Below are 24,446 nucleotides of genomic sequence, written 5' to 3' on the forward strand. Positions count from 1 at the left end.
GTGGGCCAAGGGATAGAAGTTGTTCTCTCAGGAGAAGGAAACATGGCAACCCTAGCTGGGTTTGTCTTCCAGTCGGTCCATTATCTGGAAGTGGCTGACCCCCAGGCAAGCCTCTTGGATCCACACCTTCTGCGCTTAGCTGCCTCAGAGAGACCTCCCTCTGGGAGAGTCAGGCCCTCACACTGGCTCATGATAACCCTGTTTTTTCCTTCATTGCATGAACAGGCCTTGAACCAGAGCTTCCTTGGGATGGAACAGCCCATTGTGTAAGGGCCTCAAGCCCACAAGGAGCTCCGGCAGACCAAGGCTTCCCGTCAGCGTGCGTGGGTAGAAAGAGCTGGCTGTGCTCCCCGTAATCTGTGACCGGGGCAGCCTGCTGCTGCTATTTATGTTTCCCTGTTTCTGAAATTTTTATTGAAATAACATATGTAAATAACAGGGAGTACATCATAATATCGATTTGCAGCTCAGTGAATTTTCATGAGGTCAACATACCCGTGTATCCAGGAGCCAGATAAAGAAACAGAATAATACCAGCATCCCAGAAGCCTCCCTGTACCACCAACTGGTCACTCCCCAACCAAGACAACCAGTATCCTGACTCCTGACAGGATACCTTAGTCTTTTGAGTAAGTTTCTTAACTTCTCTGAGCCTCAATCAATGTATCCATCTATAAAACAGAGTAATTGAACTTTCCACACCAGGTTGATGGAGAATTAAATGGCGAATGTGAAGGGCCTAGAACAGTGCCTGGCACAAAGGAAATGCTCAAAAATCTTAGTTCTTTTTGCTGGCCTTTCCCCTATGTAACACGTTAGCGCCTATGATAATAACTATAATAGGGCTAGCACTCATTTAGCACGCTCCACATGGTGAGCACTGTGCTAAGTGCTTCACATGGATTATTTCATCTACTTCTCAGGACAACTTTCTGAGCGAGGTCCCATTGTTATCCCCATTTTTACAGATGAGGAAGCTGAGATGCAGAGAAGTAAAATCGCCAGGTTGAAAGTAGTAGCCCTGAGATTGGAACCCTGGTCTCTCTGACTTGAGTCTGCTCTTCACCTCTATGCTTTGCTGCTTCCCACTCTGCCCACCCCTCAAAAAAAGAAAAATAGAGGGGCAGGGAGCAAGATGAGCCTGCCTTAACACGGGAGACAGGAAGGACCATTTCCAAGCAAGCACTTCGGGGCAGCTTATGAGCAATAGGAAGACGAAGGGAAGCTGTGAGCCCCTGACTCTGTCTAAAATGCCACATGGCCCTAGCTGGTTTTCTCAGTGGTTAGATCATTGGTCCGTGGACTGAAGGGTCTCGGGTCAAGGGCACATATGTCAGTTGCAGGCTCAATCCCTGGCACCAGTCAGGGCACATGTGGGAGAAACATCTCACATTGATGTTTCTGTCTCTGTCATTCTTCCTCCCTTCCACTCTCTCTCAAAAAAAAATAAATGGAAAAAATATCCTTGGGTGAGGATTAACAAAACAAAACAAAAAAATGGCAGGCAGACCAGGATCTGGGCCCCAGAAATGTAATTACTGCTTTCAGGCCACACCCACTCCTGGCTGTCCAGTGGCAGGAGCCACTTCCAGGGTGACAGCCTCAGAAATGAGGGCGGATGCTGGGCGCCTGTGGGGAAAGAGGAATCTGGTTTTCTTTAAGAATGAGCTTAAAATAACTTCTCTTTAGAGATCATTTAAACAGATACCTCTCCTCCCCAAGTAGGAACCAAACACAGAGAAGGCTAAACCGAGCCAGTAAGTAAAGCCATGGATCCCTGCCTCCTCTCAACCCTACTCAGTGGCTAGTCCCCAGCTTCTGCCAACAAGCCACATCCCACTCAGATCCAAGGCCAACTCTGCCCAAGACACAGGAGGACATTAGGGACTTTGGCCCTCCCGCAGGTGGAGGGCAAAATAGATTGGCCGTTCAAGGCATCCCATCCTGCCTGACTTCTCCCAGCATGTTTTGCACCCAAGCTGCCCAAGTTACAGCTAAACCATTCTGATAATAATATAGTTGTGTTTAGCTTTAAAAAAAATGGAGAATAGTTCTGAAATCACAGGAAAAGGGAAAGTGGACAAAAGCCACCAATAATAACAAAGTTTTATTGTACTCTCACAGAGCCCCAAGGTTGTGCACTCATCATGCATTATTTTATTCTCACAGTAACCTGATTAAGTGCACACTGCTATTGTCTCCATTTTACAGATGAAAATGTGGAGGTACAGGAGACTTACGTGACTGAAGAGAGCCAGAACTCCATGCAAACAGTCTGGTTCCAAAGACTGTGCACCTACTGACCACAACACCAAGTTTCTGCACCGGGCTCGCTCCTCCAGCAGACTTGGAGATTGCCTCAATGACAAGCACTGTCTGCTTTATCTCAGCATCACCGGCACTCAGCATGGAGTCTGACACATAGTAGGCAGCAATAAATATTTAATCTAATCAAGTAAACCAAAGACTGCCTGGGAAACCTCAAACATCGTTGTGAGCCTTGCTACAGCAGCTGCAAGTGTTTTCTTTTCTTTTTAAATATATATTTTATTGATTTTTCACAGAGAGGAAGGGAGAGGGATAGAGAGTTAGAAACATTGATGAGAGAGAAACATCAATCAGCTGCCTCCTGCACACCTCCTACTGGGGATGTGCCCGCAACCCAGGTACATGCCCTTGACCGGAATCGAACCCGGGATCCTTCAGTCCGCAGGCCGACGCTCTATCCACCAAACCAAACCGGTTAGGGCTGCAAGTGTTTTCTTAACTTGCAGAGTGTTACTCAAGATGAGCATGATTGCCCTGGCCTGGCACTTAGGAACCCCCTGAACTCACTCACTCCCTCCTCTGTTCTGGAACTAGATTTCAGGATTTTCAGATTCTGTCTTTGGTTGGGATCTCAGGCAAAATATAGGTGAGTTCCCTGAACTGTGGTAAAAGTGTGAGAGATGGGCAAGTAACCAGATCCACAAAAGACAATAATAAAATTTTTGTCTTAAATAGAAATATTTGAAGCAGGTATCAGTAGAACCAGAGATGGCTTTTATACAAGTAATTTTGTAAATATTCCTATACTCCACTAAAGCAACGCTGTGGCCGGGCAGAGCTTGCACCCTCAGCAACCATTATCCCAATTCTCAGAACTTAGAGATAAACAGTTTTCCGGTGAGGTGTTGTATATTTCCTCAAGCCCCGGGGAAGAGGCTGAAGGGAGATCTGAGCTCTTCGGGGAAGTGTCTGTCCCCACATGATACAGTAACAGACATACGATATCCTCAACCAGTTCAGCCAGGTTTAACACATTAAGCAGTGTCTCTCAGTCAATCCCTGATGCACCTGATTTCACGAAGCACGTTTGATGCTAACCGTGTGCCAGGCCTTATGTTGGTGATCATTGCCTGCCCTCGGAAAGCTCATGGGGTCCCAGAGAAGAGATGTAACCCAACCTCCCTCTCATCCCAAAGCAACAGCCAGAAGTCTCAAGTATTTCCAGGAGTCCCCAGAGTTCATCTCATGTATACCCACCCCTCTCCCCCACCCAAAAAAAGACCAGTTCAGGCAGCCACAAGGTGGCATTGGACGACTGTCATCCTTTCTTCCTTCAGCACCTCACACTGGGTATTGCTCTAGCCGCCAGGTCCTGCCAGGCCCACCCGGCATAGCCTTCTGGTCTGTGCCATGCTGTCTGGACTCCACTAGACATCTCTGGCTGTCACAGTCACCATTTCACTTGCAGACACATTTGCTTAGAATAACCATCCCTGACAGGCAGTATCACATGTGTTCCTGATTATTAAAACTGTTTCAAGAAGCTGCCTCTGTCTTCTCCCTTCCTCTCTGAAATCAATAAAAATATATTTTTTAAAAAAGAAACGCAGCTGGTGTGGCTCAGTGGTTGAGCATTGACCCATGAACCACAGGGTCAAAGTTTGATTCCCAGTCAGGACACATGCCCGGGTTGCAGGTTCGATCCCCAGTGTGGGACGTGCAGGAGGCAGCCAATTAATGATTCTCTCTCATCATTGATGTTTCCATCTCTCTTTCCTCCCTTCCTCTCTGAAATCAATAAAATTATATTTTATAAAAAGGAAGAAAGCTATATCCTCAGAGCTTAGTTACTTAAAAGTCAGAAAAATAAGAAAAAATTCTAGAAAGATGGCAGTGATGGCAGCGTAGATATTTAATCTCTCCAAATCCCCACATAAGAACTGACAGAGCCATTAGATAACACTATCCAAACCCCGTGGAAAATACTTTACAACAAAACTAGATGGTCAAATAGCCCCACAAACCTCGAAACACAGGCAGGTGGGGGCAAGCCCCCTCCAGCCACAAGGCCTGCCTGGTGTCACCTGCAGGAGAGGAAGAAGAGGGAAGCAAGAAGGTGGCATCTGATGAATATCAGAAAGGACAACCTCAAAGCAACCACCAGGTATTGCCCGGGAAGCACCGCAGGACAATGTGAGAACAGTAACTGAAACTCAGAGGAGAGCTGCCTCTCCGATGTCAGGTGAAAGCAAGACATCCTCTCAAAGCCGATCCAACTCTACAACCAAGGACCACACGGGGAAGAAACTTCTGGGGTAGCATGGCAAGTGAGCAGGACAGTGACGGGAGACCAAGGATGCTCAGGTCCTGGGCGCGAGGGGCGGAAGCAGCGCCGGAACTCTCGGAAGGCAAGCCCCATATTTTTGAAGCCTACGCAAAAACAAAAGATGATGAAGCTCTGTGTGTGTAGAGCAGCTTTCCTGGACCCTGCCTCCCTCTGAATGCTGGTGGTGATTGCAGTGACGCTGGAGAATAATCATGCCAGAATAATTAAAAAGATAAAATCAGCAGGACCCAGATACTGACGCATATGGATAATGAATAACTGGAAATAAAGATGTGACACGGGTTTTTTTTTTTTTTTTACTTGAGTTGCTGAGTGAATTAGAAGAAACGAGTTTGGAAAACAGGAAGATGAGTTCGGTTTGAGTCCCACAGGTTAAGTCTAATGGGACTACTGTCTCCTCTCTTGAGGATGGCCAGTCCCTCTCATGGACTGGACTTCCCCCCAAAAAAACTGCATTCCCAAAACTTCCAGGCACTCCAGCATCCATGTGCAGCCTTCATGCTTTCACAATTCCCACCCTGAATATTCACTCGGTAAATACTTCCTTAGTGCCTACTATGTGCCAAAACCTGTTCTAGCTGCTTGGGATACATGATAAACAAACAAGTACAAAAACCCCTGCCCCTGTGAAGGGTACATTATCGCAAGGGAAAACAGACTATAATGAATTTAAAAGTATATCGTATGTTACAAGCCAATAACTTCTATTAGAAAGTAGAGTCAGGACCCAGCTAGCATGGCTCAGTGGTTGAGCATCCATCTATGAACCAGGAAGTCACGGTTCAATTCTCGATCAGGTCACATGCCTGAGTTACAGGCTGGATCCCCAGTGTGGGGTATGCCGGAGGCAGCCGATCAATGATTCTCTCTCATCATTGATGTTTCTATCTTTCTCTCCCTCTCCTTCCCTCTCTGAAATCAATAAAAATATATTTTTTAAAAAGTAGAGTCAGAACTTATATGCATATATGCATAACCTATGGACACAGACAATAGTGAAGGCCTAGGGAGAGGGTAGTAGTGAGGTGGAGGGAGTCAATGGGAGCAAAAAGGGGATAGTTGTAATACTTTCATAATAAAGATCCTTTTTAAAAATAGTAGAGTCCGAATAAGTGGGGAAAAGGTTGTCCATGCGGGAGGCAGGGAGGTAATGGCCACTTTAAATAAGTGGTCAGGGTGGGGCCTTTGTTCCGTAAGACTTGACAAAACATGTCAAAGAGGTTAGAGAATCAACTAAACTGAAATATGGGCACGGGCATTTCAGGCAGAGGGAACAGGCAGACAGAGGCCCTCGGTGGGAGTTCGCCTGGTTCGTTTGAGGAAACAGTATGGAGATAAGTGGCTAGAGTGCCGAGAGCAAGGGAAAGATGAGAAGACGTGCCCTCGGAGAAGGGACTCTGGCAAGGCCCCGCAGGAAGCCACTGCAAGCACGCTGGGTTCCACACTCAACACACAGGAGAACTCTTTCCGAGTCATCTGATGTCACCAGATGGCAGCTGGGCCCACCTGACATCTCTCTTCAACCCGAGAAGGCTCTCTGACGAAGGGCTTTATGGAAACAATGAAGGTTATTTTAGAACGCCTTAACCTCTGATGCAGTGAAGTATAAACTGTTTACTAAACAGTTACCTTGAGCATAATTATTTATGCAACGAGCTATAAATAATTTACAGTGTGGTTAGGGCATTAAGCTCAGCCCCTCCTCACTAAGGCACTGAAGCCCCAGCCAGTTGTGACTAAAGGAAATGCCGCTTCTCTGGGTTTGTTCAAATCGTCCAGGGCTGTCATTACCCTGCTTCTGATCCACCTCCCAACCCCACGCTGAGCTGCCTCAGCACAGGCCTCTGCGCCTCGGGGCATCCGTGCAAGGAGCGGACCGCTCTCCAGGCCTAACTCCGAGTTCACACTTTCGGTGCAGAGCCTCCCCAGGGTCTGGTGTTGGACAGCTCACAGCAGTCCTGCTCCCAGCCAGCAGCTCATCCATCTGTGCAACGCGGGAGCCAGAGAAGCAGGAAGGAGGCTTTCTCTCCTTCAACGGATTCTGCAAAAAGCCTCCTGCATCCACCTGTTACCCTGGGGTTGGCCTCCTTCCCTCTGTGACCCCATGTTCTCCACCATCTTCTGCACTGACCCTCCACTCCAAGCTGTCGCACTGGCCTTTCCTGGTTGTTCCCCAGAAATCCCCAATCTAACACCGTAGTGGGTTGATCCCACATTTCAGATATCCCCAGGAATTCTGGGGAAGGGGCAGTGGGGCCCGCCGTACACCGTACACCAGGAGTAATTTGTGAAGGGGCATGAATAATGGCACTTTGCCCCACCCATTTCTTCAGGTTGTGGCCTTCCATCAATCTACAGAAGGGTTTGAAGGTAAGGAAGAGGCTCAACCACTCTAAAAACCCATTCAAAACAAATCTAGCTCATTTCCAAGCTTGCCATAAAGAAAATGTTATTGAGTGCTTTTCTGTATGCCGGGCACATATCAAGTGCTTGCATATACAATATCTACTTTGTATGCACAGCAAGACTTTATTATCCTCATTTTACAGAGGAGGAAAAGACAGAGGCTCAGAGAGGTGCCTACGGCTAATCAATGGCAGAGCCCAGACTTCAATCCAGGTCTGCCTGGCTCCAAAGCCCTGGCCGCCTCCGCAGTCTGTCCGGCACCCCGAGACAGCGGGCTGTTATTTGTTTCAGAAAGTTAAGAAACATGAAGTTAGTTCCAGGTAACTTTCCAGTCCTATGAGCCAGTGTGTGCATTTGACAACCGCCTCCTCTCGATGACTCAGAGCTCATCATCTCACGCTGTCGAACACTGACATTTCAGATGCCCTCAGAGAGCGGGGGGCGCTGTGAACATTTCCTGGCCTCTATTAGCTCAGAAGCAACTCATTTTCAACATCTAAAAAGGATACACTTGTGCATTGCCAACGTACATAGGAGCCTCAGCATGACGGTGCTGGCAGCAAGGACACCTGAGGAGAAAGCAGCATCTGGGTCCCTCTCCCACTTCTACCCCTCGCTAAATGTGCGTTCTACAGGATACTTGCCCTCTGAGCCGCAGTCCCTGACCTGCCTTCTCCCTCATTTCCAACCACTGTGCCAGCCACCATTTCAGTCCCTCTGCTGTGACTTCCAGCATCCAGACTTTGCACATACGGACCCCTCTCTCTCCCTCTCCTCTTCACCTTGCTGATGCCTGTGCACCCTCAAAATCCCAGCCTAAATGCCTCCTCTAAGGGAGGTTTCTCTGGCTCCTAGATGAACTTATGTCCTATGTTCCACACGTGTCTGCAATACCCAGTCTTTCCCCCATCAAGACACCAGTTTCAAGTGTTTTACTCCTTGGTTAATATCTGCTGTGTCCACTAGACTACAAGTAGAGGAGGGCTTGTATCTTCCATGTCCTCCCAACATGCCACCTCTAAAACCGTAGATGCTCAGTGTCTATTTATAAAACTGAATTAAGTATCAAATGGGAAGGATAAGAATCTACACAGTTGTACTGTCTGTCTCATTGGGTTGTGTGAGGGTCAAGGGAAAAAAAATCCATAATCATTACTGCTAACATTTACTGAGGCTGGGCCCTGTGCCAGCTGTCATGTGGTCGGCTTCACATGGATTATCTCGTTTAGCTTTCACAATGCCCCTGTGAGGAGGGGCCTCGTATTATCTCACTTTTGCAGATGAGGAAACTGAAGCTTGGAGATCACCCAGCTTGTGAGTGGCAACGTTTGGCTCTGAACCCAGCCCATCGGACTCTGGACCCCATGTCCTTAATGTTACTCCAACTGCTTTATAAAAGGCTGTGCTCTATCCAAATGGCATGTTAGTACTGCCAGGTGAAATTATAACTGCACTCTCACAGGCACTAAGTCAGCCTCCGCTGCCCTCAACCTTCATGGCTGAAATGGGGCCTGATGTGTAAACTACAAGGGTTTGGCTTTGTCTTTCCCTTTCTGTTCTCCTCCTCACTTGAAGGAGAATTCTTTTCATTTGCTGAAGTGAAACATTTAGGAGAATTCACAGATCTAATATGCCAGTTGCCATCCTGATACCTCCGCGTGGTTCTGGAAAATGCAGGTGAGAATACAGAAGCCACCACTAGAGGGTGGCCAAGAGCCAGCCTGCCCAGTCTGCAGGGCTGCGGAGACTCATTAGCCTCCAGGCCCCACCACTTGGACCCCTCTCCTCCACCACACACTCGCTCTATCCCCAAGCCTCAGGCCCCGACCAAGGGTTCTCTACCCCCAGTTGTGGGAAGACTCCTTCATGCTGGGCTGCACTGGCTGGGCTTCTCTCCAGAAGGGCCCCCCAACCCAGGGAGAAAGACTATTATTACCCCCATTTACAGACCCGGAGACTTCTTACTCACATGAAAAGAATTCTCCTTCAAGTAAGGAGGAGAACAGAAGGGGAAAGACAAAGCCAAACATTTTAGTTTACACATCAGGCCCCATGTGTAGCCACATAGTGAGTGGTGGGGCCATCACTCAAACTCAGTCTCTATAGTCCCGCGTCTCTGCTCATATCAACTGAACACCACACGACCATCAGCCATCGCAACGCTGTGAGCAGGAGCCCAGGATCCCAGCGGACGGAGCCTGACTTCGCCTGGGAATGTGTACACAAAGGAAATGACATTTGCCCGGTTCTTAGAGGAGGGGAGTTGGCCAGGATGACAAGGACAAAACGATTTCCACATAAATGTGAAAAGGCCTTGAGGTATAAAAATAGCAGTACCACAAGAAGTCTCATTGGACTCAAAAAAAAAAGGAAAAACAGGGACTCATGGATCAAAGACCTTGACATGATTCGGAATTTGAATGTAATTCTGAAGGCAGTTTGGAGCCCCTGAAAACCTCTTAGAGCAGGGCAGTGACAGAACTATGCGCAGAGTTAGTAGAAATTGAACCGAGCAGGGTTCGATACTAGATAGGAGGATGGCCCGCTGGGAGATGACGGTTATAAAACAAGGAGAGGACAGAAGCCAGAACCAGGGCAGTGACGTGGGATAGGAAACGCAGGTGACCTGGGAGGGACATGAGAAAACACGAGGGTGAGCAGAGGAAAAGAGCAAGGCTGGCCCTGGGGTTGGTAGTCTGAGTGAAGACACTGCCCTTGCCGAGACAGGACACCCACCCAGGCAGGAGCTGGGGCTTCATTTCGCTTGGTTTCAGGGTGAGGCACTATGACAAGTGGGATATGCGAGGTCACAGCAGGAGGGGCCAGGCCCTGCAGAGAGGTCCATCAAAAAGGCCCCAAACTTTCCCAGTGGAGGGGACCAGGCCTGGCGAGCCCCGCATGACCCCACCGCTCGCCAGTCCACTCCCAGACTCAGCCACCGTGCCGCCACATAATGAGCTGCTCTTCTCCATCTGAGAGTCTAGGGACTGCGGCTCATTAAGGGTTGGCCTGTGCTCGTGTTGAGCATCCTGTAATTGCATAGCTTGCTTGACTCTGTCATTAGCTTTCTGCTCCTCCGGGTTCCACCTCTTCTATTGGATTTGTTGATTAACCCTAATCCTATATAAAGTCTGCTCAAACTGGGCAGCTCCTGCTCTGCAGTGGGGGCTGCTTGCTGTCCCTGCACCTCACCACTCCCAGTGGTTCAGTTGTCTCAAGCAATGAACTGCAAGGTGCCATCTCACTGTGCATGAAATCTTTCCTTGGCGAGTACAGGCGACTGCTCTGATTACTCACACAGAGGAAGGAAACTGAAAATTGAGGTCAAAGCAGATGGACTGGCAATGAATCACATTCCCTTCGTGGAGCCGTAGGGTCTCCAGCCAAAGAGCTAGAGAAACCAGGGGCCGGGACCAGGGTTGGATTTCCTCTGTCTCCACAGTGAACTAGAATCTGAGCCTGATGCTATAAACATTGCCCCCACGCCTGCGAGCGGGGAGGGCATCCCAGAAGTGAGTGGGGCTCACAGGAGCTCTGCCCTGTTCTCAGCAGAACCCCTGAGAGAAGCAGATGCCTACTCCCCGAGTAACCCCACTTCTTGCTCTGTGTGGCAGCTTTCCTGGAACATCTGGAAGGAGGTGACCAAGCCTCAAAACCTGGGCTTTCTGGAGTCTGGCAGATTCTCAACACAAAGCCAGATGTAACCACAATCATCTCCACATACCAGGCTACTGGTCGGATGCATTTTTTTAAGCTGGATTTATTCAGGGTGGAGTTGGTGTAAGAGAAAGGAACGGCCTAGTAACAGACCAAGAAATTGCAGTGTGCAACAATGGGCTCCCTAAAATACTTCTAAAGTCAGAGGTAACTAACTACCCACACAGCAAGAAGAGAGGGTTATCAATAATAGAGTGCCTCTGTGTGTCAAGCACTCTCTCCTTTAGCCCTTAGAGCTGTTACATAGTTGGAGATTACCAACCCATTTTACATATTTAGAAACTGAGGCTTAGAGGCAGTATAGAAGTTGTTCAAACTCACTGCCAATAGTGATAATAAAGCTAAAGTTATTGAATGCTTATTACATTCTAGGCACTGTGTTAAGGGCTTGATTCAATCTTAATTATTCACTTAACCTTCAAAACAATTCCATGGGCCTTGTATAACTGAGATTTAGTAGGTTAAATGACTTGACCAAGGTCATTCAGTGGATAAATTGAAATAACCTAGGACATCAGTTCTCAACTTCTGGGTCACAACCCCTTTGGCGGTTGAACGACCCTTTTACAGGGGTCACCTAAGACCATCCTGCATATCAGATATTTACATTACGATTCATAACAGTAGCAATATTACAGTTATGAAGTAGCAATGAAAATAATTTTATGGTTGGGTCACAACATGAGGAACAGTATTTGAAGGGCCAGAAGGTTGAGAACCACTGACCTAGGAGGTCTAAGACCAGAGCTTGCTCTTGACTATCATACTAGGTCTCTGATTTCTTTAGCAATTTAAGGGCTACTCTGACCCTCAAATCCACAGCCAGGGCTCTTTCTACTATGCAAAACTACCCTATGTGACATACCAATGCCCTTTTAAAGCTTGTGATTATTTAGACCAGCGGTCACCAACCTTTCGGACCTCACGGGACACCAGTGGTCCGAGGACCACTGGTTGGCAACCGCTGATTTAGACTACGGTATGTCTAGTCATTTTTCAAACCCTTGCCTCATTTCTTTCTGGGAGAGAATTGGTTATACATTGTTTCAAGTCAAGACAAAAGTTGTCAGATGCCTGTGGCCCCATCGTCACAGACATCGGACAAGTTTGCACCAGAAGTGTTGCCAGAGCAGGGAGCCAGGAAGGCCATGCACACAAGGTGGGAAATAACCACCTTAGACTGCCACCTCCATTCATCAAAGCCCATCACTGGGGAAAGGTAATAGTGCCTCATCCTTCAGATGCCAGAGGGAACACTATTTCCCAGTTCAACAGACCCATACTTTGCCCCTCCCACACCCCTGCCAGCTACTGGTACCAGTTCCTCACCCGCAGCTAATCCTGCTAGCCTGGCATCCAGTTTTCCCCAAATGTTGGAGGTCAATAGTTTGTGGAAATCTATGCCTACCTTATTGTTGGTTCATTTTAGTCTTTTTTCACTTAAAATGGTCTTTAATTGTTCTTTCAAAGTCTAGAATTGTTAAAGAAATCAGAGAGCCTAGTATGATAGTCAAGAGCAAGCTCTGTTCTTAGGTCTCCTAGGTTCTTATTTCTACTTATCCACTGAATGACTTGGTCAAGTCATTTGACCCACTGAATCTCAGTTATGCAAGGCTTGTGGAATTGTTTTGAAGGTTAAGTAAATAATTAAGATTGAATCAAGCCCTTAACACTACCTCACTGTATTCCACCTACTGTGTGAAGTGGCGGATCCTCTGTAAGTAAGCACTCTACAATGCCGAGAACACTTTGTAATGGCCCCCAACCCTGACTAGGCACCCCAATGTGTCAGGTACTGGGCTACGTTGCTGGGATTACAGAGGGAAGATGATGAAAACATGTTCTCCAAGAAGGCAGGACCTTCTATGGCAAATGACGTGTTCCCTCCACCGAGCACCTCACCTGGTACACCATAGGCCACTGATGGCGAACCTTTTGAGCTCGGCGTGTCAGCATTTTGAAAAACCCTAATTTAACTCTGGTGCCGTGTCACATATAGAAATTTTTTGATATTTGCAACCATAGTAAAACAAAGATTTATATTTTTGATATTTATTTTATATATTTAAATGCCATTTAAAAAAGAAAAATCAACCCCAAAAATGAGTTCACGTGTCACCTCTGACACGCGTGTCATAGGTTCGCCATCATTGCCATAGGCACTGGATAAATATTTACTGAATGAATAAATGAATGGCTGCAAATAAGCAATTAGGGCTCGCTGTCCTTCACGTGGCATTTGGAGGGAAGCATAGAGAATGTTGGAAGCACAGAGAAGGGAGGCTTAGCCCAAGCTAGACTCTCTGAGAAAGTTCCCCAGGCCAGCACTGAAGGATGCCTCAAGTTCACCAGAGGAAGAAGCAGAGGGTTCCCACAGAAAAAAACAAACAGCATGTGCAAATGAGTGATGGCATCAGACCACACGCTGAGAAAATGGCAAGTTGCTAAGTATAGTCAGAGGGGTGAAGATGAAGTCAAAAGCATGTGGGAGTGCTGGGATTTATAGATTTATCTGTATTGTATGCCATCAAAGTAGGGCAACCTATTCCTCCCCACAGAACACTTCTCCTGAATATACCAAAAGCTCCCATCAAACCTGAACTGGACACAGCCTCAGAATCCGGAAGGGACTCCCAGCAGGGAGGTCTGACCACTTCCATGCCAAATACAAGGCAAACACTAGGCCCTCTGTGCATGGCATAGGAAGGAATAGAAGACCTTGTTTTGGTCAATGGAATTGCTTTCCCAGCCCTGAGGCACTGAAGTAGGATTGTTTTTTTTCCCCAGAAAAGGGAACAGACTATCCAAAACTCACTCACAGACTTCTAGAATAGTAAAGGCTGGAAAGGTCCCTGGGAAAACTTGTCTCCTCCTCATCCTCACACAAAGAAACTAAAGCTCAGGGGCGGTGGGGAATTTGCCTGATGACCCACAGCAGGTAAATAAAAAGCAGGGCCAGAAAAAAGGAAGGAAGGAAGGATGGGAGGGAGGGAGGAAGGGAGGGAGGGAGAAAAGGAGGGAGGGAGGGAGGGAGGAAGGGAAGGAGGGAGTCTTTGCCTCTTAGTCTCTGCTCCTCACTGCATTCTGTTCTTCAGCAACAGACTGCATAACAAAGCTGCACACTTTTTTCCAGTGAATTTAAAACTAAAGACTGAAAATATTTCTGAATCACTATTCTTTAGAAGAAGAAAAAAACATGTCTCTCCAGCTCTCTGACTCCATCAAGCAATTAAACCTTTGGCTTTCACTCAGAAAGAGTATTTAAGTTAATGAAGATAAAGCGCTAGCTTACTCTTTCACTCTAAGCAGCAGAATGAGAACAGCTTGCTGGAAGTAGGGATATTTTGGAGAAAGAAACAAAATCCAACCTAATTCTCACAGTCACCTGAGACCCCTCAGCCATGTGTCCTTCATTCATCAAACATTTATTAAACACTTATTCATTCAGCCACTTACTGAGCTCCCACTGTGTGCATTCTAATGCTCACAGGAGCACAAATACGAATCAGAAATGAGTTCAGCCCTTAGGACATTTATCACTGAGTAGGAAAGATGATATTTACATAAATCATTATGTTACTACCCAGGGCCTGGCCTAAAGTTCTTAGCCCAAAGTAAATTTCATTCGAATGAATGAGTGAACGAATGAAATGATGTCTGTTATAGATCATTGCTAATGAGAATTACACTGGGGCTTGGACACAGAGCTTCTAGGGAGACTGGGTGGGGAATGAGCCTAAGAAACAGCCCGGAGAAGGCAGGGCTGTGCAATGGGCAGGAGGAAGCCTGAAGAGCATTTTGGCAGCTCTATCCCCTTCTCTGGGCCTCAGTTTCCCCATCTTATCATGAAGGGATGACACAGATGAGCTCTGAGGCATGTCTAGCAACAATGTTCCGTGCTTCTATGATCCCAGCTCCCAGCACGGTATGGGAATTTAAATCTAACCTTTCTTCTTAAAAATAACCGTTGAATCACTGTCCCTCTGCCTTCACCAGGTCACGCCCTCTGTTTCTGTGGATTTCTCTTGGGAGATGTTGAGAAGGGAGGAAATTTGATTCTAACTTTGATTGGCCTTCCTGTTGGTTTAAACAACAGAAAAATATCCAATTATCCCATTGACAATTACAGTCTGCACATCTCACCGCAGGCCCAGAACTCAGCCCAGCAGCAGAAAACCAGCCACAGACCAGGGGCACACACATGCAAGCCATTATCTAGTTGGAGACAGGCTGGCCTGCGACAGTCCCCGCTGGCTCAGAAAGCTGGAGGGCTCCTCTCCAGCAGGCCAGTGGTGACCCAGGAGGCTGCCGGCCACTTAGCTGCAGTTGCTACTCCCCTGTCCCAGCTCATCTCAGACAGTGAGAGGTCCCGTATGAAAGAACCAAGTCGTATACTTGCTACAGATCCAGGCCTCATCAGGTCAAGAGATAAATCAGTGCGTTCCATAAGGAAGGGACCATTCCCTATTTGGTTAACAATATACTAATAAGCAACACACAAGGCATATGATCTGCACTTGATACATTATTTATAGAAAAAAAATTAGTTGAAGGCTAATGAATAAACAAGTAGCTGAATAAAGGAGTGAACAATTTGCTTGTGTAAGGCTCCCAGGAATACTGTGGAAAAGACAGCCTGGATTGAGGATGGGCCTGTGCTCAGGCTCAAGCTCTCTCTGGGAGCATGTATCAAGCGCTGCTCCTTCCCAGCTCCATCCTTGGCAGGTCACGTCACCGCTTCCAGCCTCAGTTTCCTCATAGGGTGAATGTTGTATGTGCCGCTCAGGTTCCCCTTTAAGGAAGGACTTGTTGCCTCTAGCTGCCTGGAGTATCATTAGCAAACAGCCTCCCGCTAGAGACATAGCAGCCACAGTCTCCTGCCCTCTTCGCTCCCACCCATAAATCCTTGACTCTCCAGGGAGGTATTTGGACCTGAGCTGGCAAGGGTTCCCACTACTGAGGGATGCAGGATGGGCTGGTTTCTGTCACCGGGACGGCTGGTGACGTGTGGGCTGTGCACTGCCGAGCACCCTGCACCCTAGAGAGACCTTCCTTCTTGAACCCCAGGACTTATGCAAACTCTTAAAGTAACAATCACTGCCACCTGTGAGAGAAGATGAACGTGGTGCTGATCCAGCTTTAGGGCCAGCCAAGGGCACACAGCTGGTAGGAAGCGAAGCTGGGATTTGAGCCCAAGTCCAATTCCGAGGCCTATAAGCTGTCACCACTTAGGCCCACATTCAAGTCTCCAAGAGCAGGGTTTTGTACTTTGGCTTCCTTATTTTATTGCTTTTAAATCTGAAAGTTTCCCAGGAGATGCAGATACAGTCAGAGTCACAAACCCTGTCACAGCCCCTCCTAACACCCATGTCAGTTCAGCACAGGATCCCGAGCCCTAACCAGGGGTGCTATTGCTCCCGCCCTCTACTCTCCCCCAGGAGCCAGCACCTAGAAAAGCCCCTTTGATGCTATTTACTCATCAGGGTCTCATATGACTCACCCAGGCTGCTGGATGGCCCCACGCAACTTCGCAGCATTTGTTTATTTTGTATATTGAGGTAAACATTGGCACCACAGAGCAAAATTGAGTTTCAGTGGAACGCAACAGAAAGAAGCCAATTATCTAACGTGAATTATTTATCCGGGCACAATAATCACGGTGTTGTCCCCACGACAGAGGCCTCCGCAACTTGGAACAAGAGGAAAGAAGAGGTGGCTGCTATTGTCTGCCCCCAGCGCAGCCTCAGATTCGATGAATTAACCCCTCCCACATCCTGTAAATACACATGCGTCTTCTCTGTGAGTGTGGCCTATGCACCTGCCCCCAGAACACACGTGATTGATAGGTTGTTAGGCACAGGGATTGTATCCCCCCAGTATTTTCCCAATTCCAGGCTGCAACTATATTAAAGGAAATACCATCTTTGCAGCCCACCCTGTGAGGGTCAAGACATCCTAAACAAGCATTTTCTCAGGTTCCAATGCTTGTGGCCAGCCAGAACTCATGACATCATCTTAGCCCTGTCTCAGTATTTGCTATATAATATCAATTAGAAGCCCTATCCTGCCTCCAAAAGGATACAATATCCCCCCCCCCTTATCTGCCAGGATACATTCCAAGGCCCCCGTGGGTGCCTGAAACCATGAATAATAACACCAAACCTTAGGCATACTATGTGTGTCTTTTTTCTATGCATACATACCTATGGTAAAGTTTAATTTATAATTTAGGCACAGTGAGAGATTAACAACAACAATAATAAAATAGAACAATATACTGTAATGAAAGTTATGTAAATGTGGTCTCTCAAAATATCTCATTACCCTGTACTCACCCTTCCCTTGGTGATGTGAGATGATAAAATGCCTATGTGATGAGATGAAATGAGGTGAATGAATGATGGAGGCATTGACATGGCCTTAGGCTAACATGAACTTTCCAATGATACATAACAAGAACTTTATGGCTTCTCTTAGGCAGGTTGAAATTGCCAGCATCACTACCCTTTCGCTTTAAAATAACTTTTAAAGTGACTATTAAAATAAGTTGCTGCAACACAAGCACCACAGGAGGCAATCTGATAACTGAGACAGCTTCTTAGTGACTAATAGGCAGGTAGCTTCTCCAGCCAGGACAAAAGGATGACTCATGTCCCAGGCGAGATGGAGGAAGACAGCACAAGATTTAATCATGATACTCAGAACATCACACAATTTAAAACTTATGAATTGTTTATTTCTGAAACTTTCCATTTAATATTTTCAGATCTCGGAAGACCACGGGTAAAGGAAATCTAATTTCTAAATCATTTTTGTGAGATTTAATTTCCTTTTATCCTTGTAACTTCTGGGGAGGTTGGAAGTGAGAAAGGGATGTCAGGGGTTCCCAGAGGCTTGAAAGGGCTCCGGAGCTGATCTACTTTGGCCACAGGTGCCCTACTCCGGGGACCTATTCCTCTTCTGAAGTAGTTGACATTGATGGAGCAGCTCCCATGTCAGGCAGGTGCTTTATGCAAATTATCCTAAACTCTCATAACAACCCGATGACGTAAGCATAAATATCTCCCTTTCAGAGATGAAGAAACTAAAGCCCAAGGTTACAGCTAATAAATAACAGAGCCAAGAGTCGAGTTGAGACTCTCCCAACTCCTAACTGCTGTCCTAACCTGCCCTGTGAGGACAGCTTCCTCACCCCCGCACACGCTCTGATCTGACCATTCCATGGGGCCCTGTGGGAGTGTCCCAAAGTACTACTCCACAGATAGGGGCCTCCCACCTGGTTGGCACTGGAGTTGTAAGACTGAGTCTGCTTCATCCAAATCGGTTCCGCATTCTCCTGGCTTAAAATATTAGGCTACTGAGAGTGTCTGCCTGCGATTGCTTATTTTCTCAGTGAGGTCACTTGCTAAGAGAGGTCAGAGGAGGGATTTCTGGAAGAACTTCCCAAGGTCACCTACATGAGGAGCCAGAGAGGACCTGTGAGGCACAGCAGGCATGTACTAAACCATAGCTCCCCCTGTGTAGCTCTCTCTGTATGACGGACACTTATTTATATGAACTCACTTAGTTCACACATCAACCCTATGAAGTAGTACTATTATCTCCCCGTTTGACACATGAGGGAACCGAGGTACTGAGAAGGCACCTCTGGGGCCACGAGTCTCTCCTTTCCCCAACCTCATCATCTGGGCTTTACCTGTTCAGTGCAGTCCTCCCTCCCTCACCCCCAGCCCCCCTACTGCCCAACTCAGGGCAACAGCCATTTCCCAAGAACCAGTTCTGCACTCACTTCTCTCCCTGGTGCTCTGGGAGAAAGAGAAGACACTTAAAGGTAGACTGACCCTTCAAAGAGGCTCACAGAGGACCTTCACTAACCCTGAGGGCCCCCAGTGACTCCAGCCTCCTGACCTAGGAAGGATCAGGAACCTACACTGGGGTCCCCTATCTTAGCGGCATACCCCACTGGGGTCCCCTATCTTAGCGGCACCCCCCACTGGATTCTTTGCTTCACTGTCTGCCTGGATCTTAGACTGCAGCTCCTTGGGAGATAGGGTGTGCCTGACTCCTCCATGCCCCAGGGCCCAGCTCCAGGCATATTTGCTGAGTGAACCTGGTATCCCCAACACCTTGTCCTAAAGCTTCCTCCCCAGGACGGAGCATGGAGAGGGCACCACCTGCGGCCTAGGGACTTACCGCTGACCCGGGAGGGCGATGGAGTCCACCTGGCGGCCTCCGGGCAGCGCCATCATGTTGAACCCGATCTGCAGCAAAGCCTGCCCGCAGCGGTCGGGACCCTGGAAAGAAAAGGGAGGATGGTGTCAGTGAGGGCCCCGAGAGAGGAGACACAATCACTTTCTCTCCCAGATCCTGGCTGCAAGGAGTCCAGGCAGGGGTGGAGGAAAACGCCCCTAGCCCTCCTCTGCTTTTTGAACCAATTTATGCTCCACTGTCCTCACACAAGTAATACAAGACTCTGACCTTGGTTCTACTAGTAAGTCCCTAGCCCACTGTGAACTTCCGCAATCTTTTATCCCATTGTCAAATATGTGCCTGATCCATTTTGCTTTGTACCCAATATTGGACCACAGGGACCAGCAAACATAACAGGAGGGAAACTTATACTTAAGTCTATGGTTTATCTGAAATTCACATTTAACTGGGCATCCTATATTATTTGCTAAATCTGGCAACTCTACATGCTAATTCCCTAGCTGTATACCATCACAGCACTGGGTTATTCACTTTGATTACGCCTGGAAAATGTGACTCTGTAATGGGCATGGTGGTTGCTTCCCAAAATCCATTCCACTTCAGATGATGTAATTTCACCCAGACTGCCAGTAATTGGTTCAGAGTGCTTCTAGGAAAAACATGTTCTCCTAACTACAAGGTAAGACTGGATCTCTCCCACTGAACCTGAGCAAGGAAAGCATATCATTTCATCGCTGCTAGAAACCATCTTGCGAGCAGGAGAGGACCTAGCTGGAGAAGAAAGGTCCTTGATCCCTGAACCCCTGAATGATTGACCCTGGAGCTGGACCCACCTCTAGGCTTCCTGTTACGTAAGATAATGCAGTTGTTGTTTGAGTGAGGATCTGGGTTCTCTACAGACAAAAGCAGGCTAACTGATAAAGGGGAGCCGGGTCCCAGGGGCTCCAGTCCCAGCTCTGAAGACCCACTTGGCTTGCCTGTGATTCACAGGTTGGATGGAGACAATAGCGTCCTTCTTCCCCCATAAAACAAGCTGCCCACCTCTTTGTCTCCTCCTGCCTTGCCTTGTCCCTTCCCCAATCTGCCAACTCCTTCTTCGAGCCAATAAAGAAGCCCTCCCTGTGGGAAGGGGAGATTCTATCGCTGTTGCCTGGGCAAAGTAACAAAAGGGAGGGAGGACTGTCCCCTGACATGCCCTGGTTTGAGGACAGATTTCAAGACCTTCAGAGAAAACACAAGAGTGAACTGGTGGAAAGACACAGCGGAGGTGGGTGAGCGGAGCCCAGAAAAATTAAAGTCTTACTCTGTGATTACAGTGACCCTTATGAGAAAAGAGCAGAGGAGGACTTTAATGAATAGTGATGTGGCTGGACACAAAGTACCCCTTATGATGCTTGGAATGCATGTGTCCATCGAAAAAATATGGAGAGGCAGGGGCCCAGAATAAACCAAGGCTTTGGTTAATTCCAGGGACTCACTGCCACTGTGGGCCCCCCTAGACTGTGAGCCCTTCAAGGACAAGCACCATTTGCAAGCACTCTATGTTGACCGTTGAAAGAAGGAGTGGAGTGGATTTTTAATACCTTTATGTTGAGCCCTAATTATTTACCTAGAACTGAGACTAATATCTATTTCACAGAACTCTGTAACAGTGAGGTGAGATCAGTAATAGAGATGGGAGCGAAATAAATAGAAGCTGTTATTATTCTCATGTCCTGAGAGTCTGCTGTGTGCTCAGCCCCGTGATCAGATAAAGGCGATGAGGAAAATGAGATGAAGGGCACGAAGCACCTCGCACAGGGACAATGTGCGTCACTGGTCTCGGCATTGTTATTTCTACCATTACCATCGTTATTGAGAAAATGTATTTTGGGAACCCAGTGAGTCACTCGCCTGAAAAGTATGACATGAAAGAAAAAGTTAGAAATAACAAAATTCCCTTTGTGATGTGTCTGACTAAAGAACCAGAAAGTAATACCAATTTCTCCGAAAGTTGTGTTCAGAGTGCATGACAAGCAGGCCTTATTTTATTGCCATCGTTGTCATGGAGAAGGAAAGGGGGGGCAGAGAAAAACTGTTGAAGAGGGAATTAAAGCTCAGAGCAGCTGAGGAGACAGAGACAATAAGGAAGTTTAAAGTCCTTTAAGGTGTGAATCAATCAGTCCAGGCCGGTGTGGCTCAGTGTTTGAGCGTTTACCTATGAAGTCACAGTTTGATGCCCAGGTTGCAGGCTCCATCCCCGGTAGAGGGAATGCAGGAGGCAGCCGATCAATGATTCTCTCTCATCATGGATGTTTCTAGCTCTCTCTCTCTCCCTCTCCCTTTTTCTCTGAAATCAATAAAAAATATTTTTTAAATATAAAAATAAGTAAATATGAACCAGTCAGGATTCTGTGACTAGGTGAAGCACACCCTAGAATATTGAAGGAACCTCTGGATCTGATCGAGTCATATCTGAGGGACCTGGAGGGAGAGCTGTTAGGCACAGAAGCCTGGATGTTCTGAATTTCTAAGAGGCAGATTCTAGGAACACAGCTTGCTGAGCACAAAATTCTAGATCAGATTCCTAATCACTGATGGGGGCCCTTTTGGACAAAAGCAGTGAGCACAAGAGGCCAGCAAAGGCACAGTAGGAACAAGTCATGCCCCCAAAATCTATACCCTTTTCTTTAGGGACACTGGGCTCTTGGCTGAGGGGCATGCACTAAGTCTAATATAGATTTGTTTTGTCAAAGCACCCTAGTGAGATGTCTTTGCTCATCCATTTCACTCATAGTCTCCCAGCAGTTATGCTGGTGGAGGCTGCTCCCTAACAAAACCTGGGAGGCCACCTGGGCACATCTGGACTGTATATAAATCACTGGCCTTCGCAGACGGCATTACCGATGCCTGCCTCCTTCCCCCAGTGGGACAAGATTCCTTGATGTCTGAAACTACATCTTGCTCAGTGTGAGACGAGGCACAGGACCCTACACAATGAACTGCCCGGTCAAACTGGGATTATGATTCCATGAGATCTCAGAGGAGCTACACTTCACATTCACTGGGAACAAGAAACAGGTTAGAGAGATTATCTATAAGGTGACAGAGGGAATAGCAAAGACTTTAACCCAGCTGATGTTTATAGAGTACCTCTATAATGAAAACAATCAGTAATATTTATTGACTAGATACTATGTGCCCGGCCCTGTTCTAAATGGTTCATATAGTATTAACTCATTTAATATTATCATCATCCCTTTGTTACAGGTGAGATCTCTGAAATTCAGTGGAATTACATCCATTGCCCAAGATCACACAGCTAGTAGGTGACAGAGGACTAGTATCCAAGTTTTATGATTGCAGATGATGACGATGAGAGCAATGAACAGGTGACATGTGTTCAGCATTTGTTGACAGCCTGACTACTGGTTCCATGGTGATGACACCCAGCCCCAACCCTTCATAGCCAAGCCCTCTTCTCTCTCAACAGCACCTCCCACTGCTCCCACCTCCCAGATGTGAGTCCCCCAGCTCCACCTAGGGCTGGCCTTCAATGACACAGCCAGAGAGAGGACAGACAGTCCCCAGAAAAATGAAGCAAATCATAAAAACTGCAGGAGGAAGAGGAGCACAGACAGTGGGGCCATCTCCCTGTCCCTCATCTGTTGGTTTCCTTCATGACAGTCACATGGACAGAGTTATGAGGCATGAAGGGATCAGGGGAGGGAATACCGCAGTCCCAGCTTAGCCTGAAGTGTCACTAGGTTTATAGGGAGACCTGTTGCAAGCATGCAGCCCTCAGGAAAGCCCCTGGGGCCTGCTGCCTTGGCGGCCACTCCTTCCCACTGCCCTAGGCTGAACTCATTCTATTGACAGGGGCTCAGAGCAGACCCCCTCCAAAGCTACACAGCATGTCAGGAAGACAAGAATAGATTCAAGACACCCCCTTTGCTCCGTGCTGTCTGCGTTGCAACGTAAACTTGGAAATCTGACAGATCTGGACTCTGTGCCTCATTAGTACATGAACTTAGGAAAATCATCAGCCCCCATGAAGGTGTTTTCTTCAGTTATACCTGCCTCCCAGGAGCTTCATGAGGATTAAATGAAACCACTCACAAGAGTCCCTAATAATATCGTATCATATATCATATAATATCATATCTATGATGTGCTTGGCACATGGTAGCCTCAAAGAGGGAGTGTCCTTCCTCATGGCAGTAGGAGTTGAGACATATATCTCAAGGCAGAGATTCTACCTTGCCCACAAAAGTGGTGAGGACACATATAGGAGTGAGCAGGAAAGAAGAAACTCCATCACCTCTACCCCACCTCAAAGGCCTCCCTAACTCATTGAAAATCTCACCCTGGAACTGCAACCTTGGTTCTATGCCTCCTTCACTAGGAGGGGGCTGGTTTGCAAAAAAGGCTTGCAGCCTTAAAGTTCACTGATTTAGTTCAACGCCTGCTGGGACAGCCGCGCATTTGGACAGCTCATTTCTCTCCTGCATCCCATTAGAGGTAGGGCTTGCTCACCTCCATTTGGCTAACGAGCCAGCCTGGGCTCTGGAGGAAAGGGAGCCTGTTTACCGTAAATTCCTCAATTAGAACCGGGAGCAAGGGAGGTTTTCTGCTGTTGTCTAATGGGCCAATCCAAGTACAGCTCACGGCAAGGCGAGGATTGTTTAATCTGCAGGAGCCATTATTGCTGTCAACGGGGGCAGGACAGTAAACATTGGGGAAAGCAGTTAAGCTCCAGCCGAAATGCTAGGTAGAAGGCAGGTGTGGAGGTAAGAGAGGAATGAGACCTGGGGATGCAGTCAGGTCCCTCATTATATGATCCCCTACCCCTCTTTATTTCTCACCCCATAGAAGCCCTCACAATTGTATTTAAACATTTCTCTCTGAAATTAGTAGCTTTATATCTGTCTTCGCTGAAGGTCCCAGGGGCATGGACTAGAGGTCTGTCCTGCTCACTACTGTACCTCCAGGCCTGCCTTCCTGACACAGTGCCTCATGCATAATGATCAAATCAATAAACATTTGCTGACTGACCAGGGGGCTTCTTGTTGAAGGAACTTCAGCTTCCTCACTGGTAATGGGAGATGAAGGTATCTATCTCAGGATGTGTTATGAGTACTCAGTGAGACAATTGTGGGAGGGTCTTTTGTGACTATACATGTGTCTGGAAAGGGCATCCTAATATCCATTGAGACAAAGCCCCCTGTCCCTCCTGAGTTCTCATAGTCTACACTGTCTGTCATTCCCAGCTGGACAGCCTCCCTCCTCACTCCCAGCTCTGTGTTCATCACATTCTCCAGACAGACAGACATTCCACAGACAATCCCACTGCTGCATGAAAATGACAGCCACAGGTAACCAACAGGATGCAAGAGAGGTTCTGAGGGCTTCCACCAGTACTAGGTGAGAATGGAAGGTGGGGAGAAGAGGTCAGGGAAAGTTTCTCAGGACCTGACCCCAAAGCTGCCACTTGAAAGTGAGGGGAAGCAAAGGAAGG

The 24,446-nt window shown here is 47.5% G+C and overlaps 1 protein-coding gene across 1 annotated transcript in view; it reads right to left on the bottom strand.

Annotated features, from left to right (window-relative positions):
* The window catches only part of INSC (inscuteable homolog (Drosophila)), a 93,068-nt gene extending 74,020 nt beyond the window's left edge, over positions 1–19,048 (bottom strand). Inside the window, exon 1 of the mRNA XM_006759851.2 lies at positions 18,932–19,048. Within this exon, the coding sequence (XP_006759914.1) occupies positions 18,932–18,987 (56 nt within the window). The 5' untranslated portion in view covers positions 18,988–19,048. The remainder of the gene's footprint in view (positions 1–18,931) is intronic.
* Positions 19,049–24,446: the final 5,398 nt, after the last annotated feature.

Source organism: Myotis davidii, unplaced genomic scaffold (assembly GCF_000327345.1).
Source record: "Myotis davidii unplaced genomic scaffold, ASM32734v1 scaffold876, whole genome shotgun sequence".
In the NCBI taxonomy this organism is placed as follows: Eukaryota; Metazoa; Chordata; class Mammalia; order Chiroptera; family Vespertilionidae; genus Myotis; species Myotis davidii.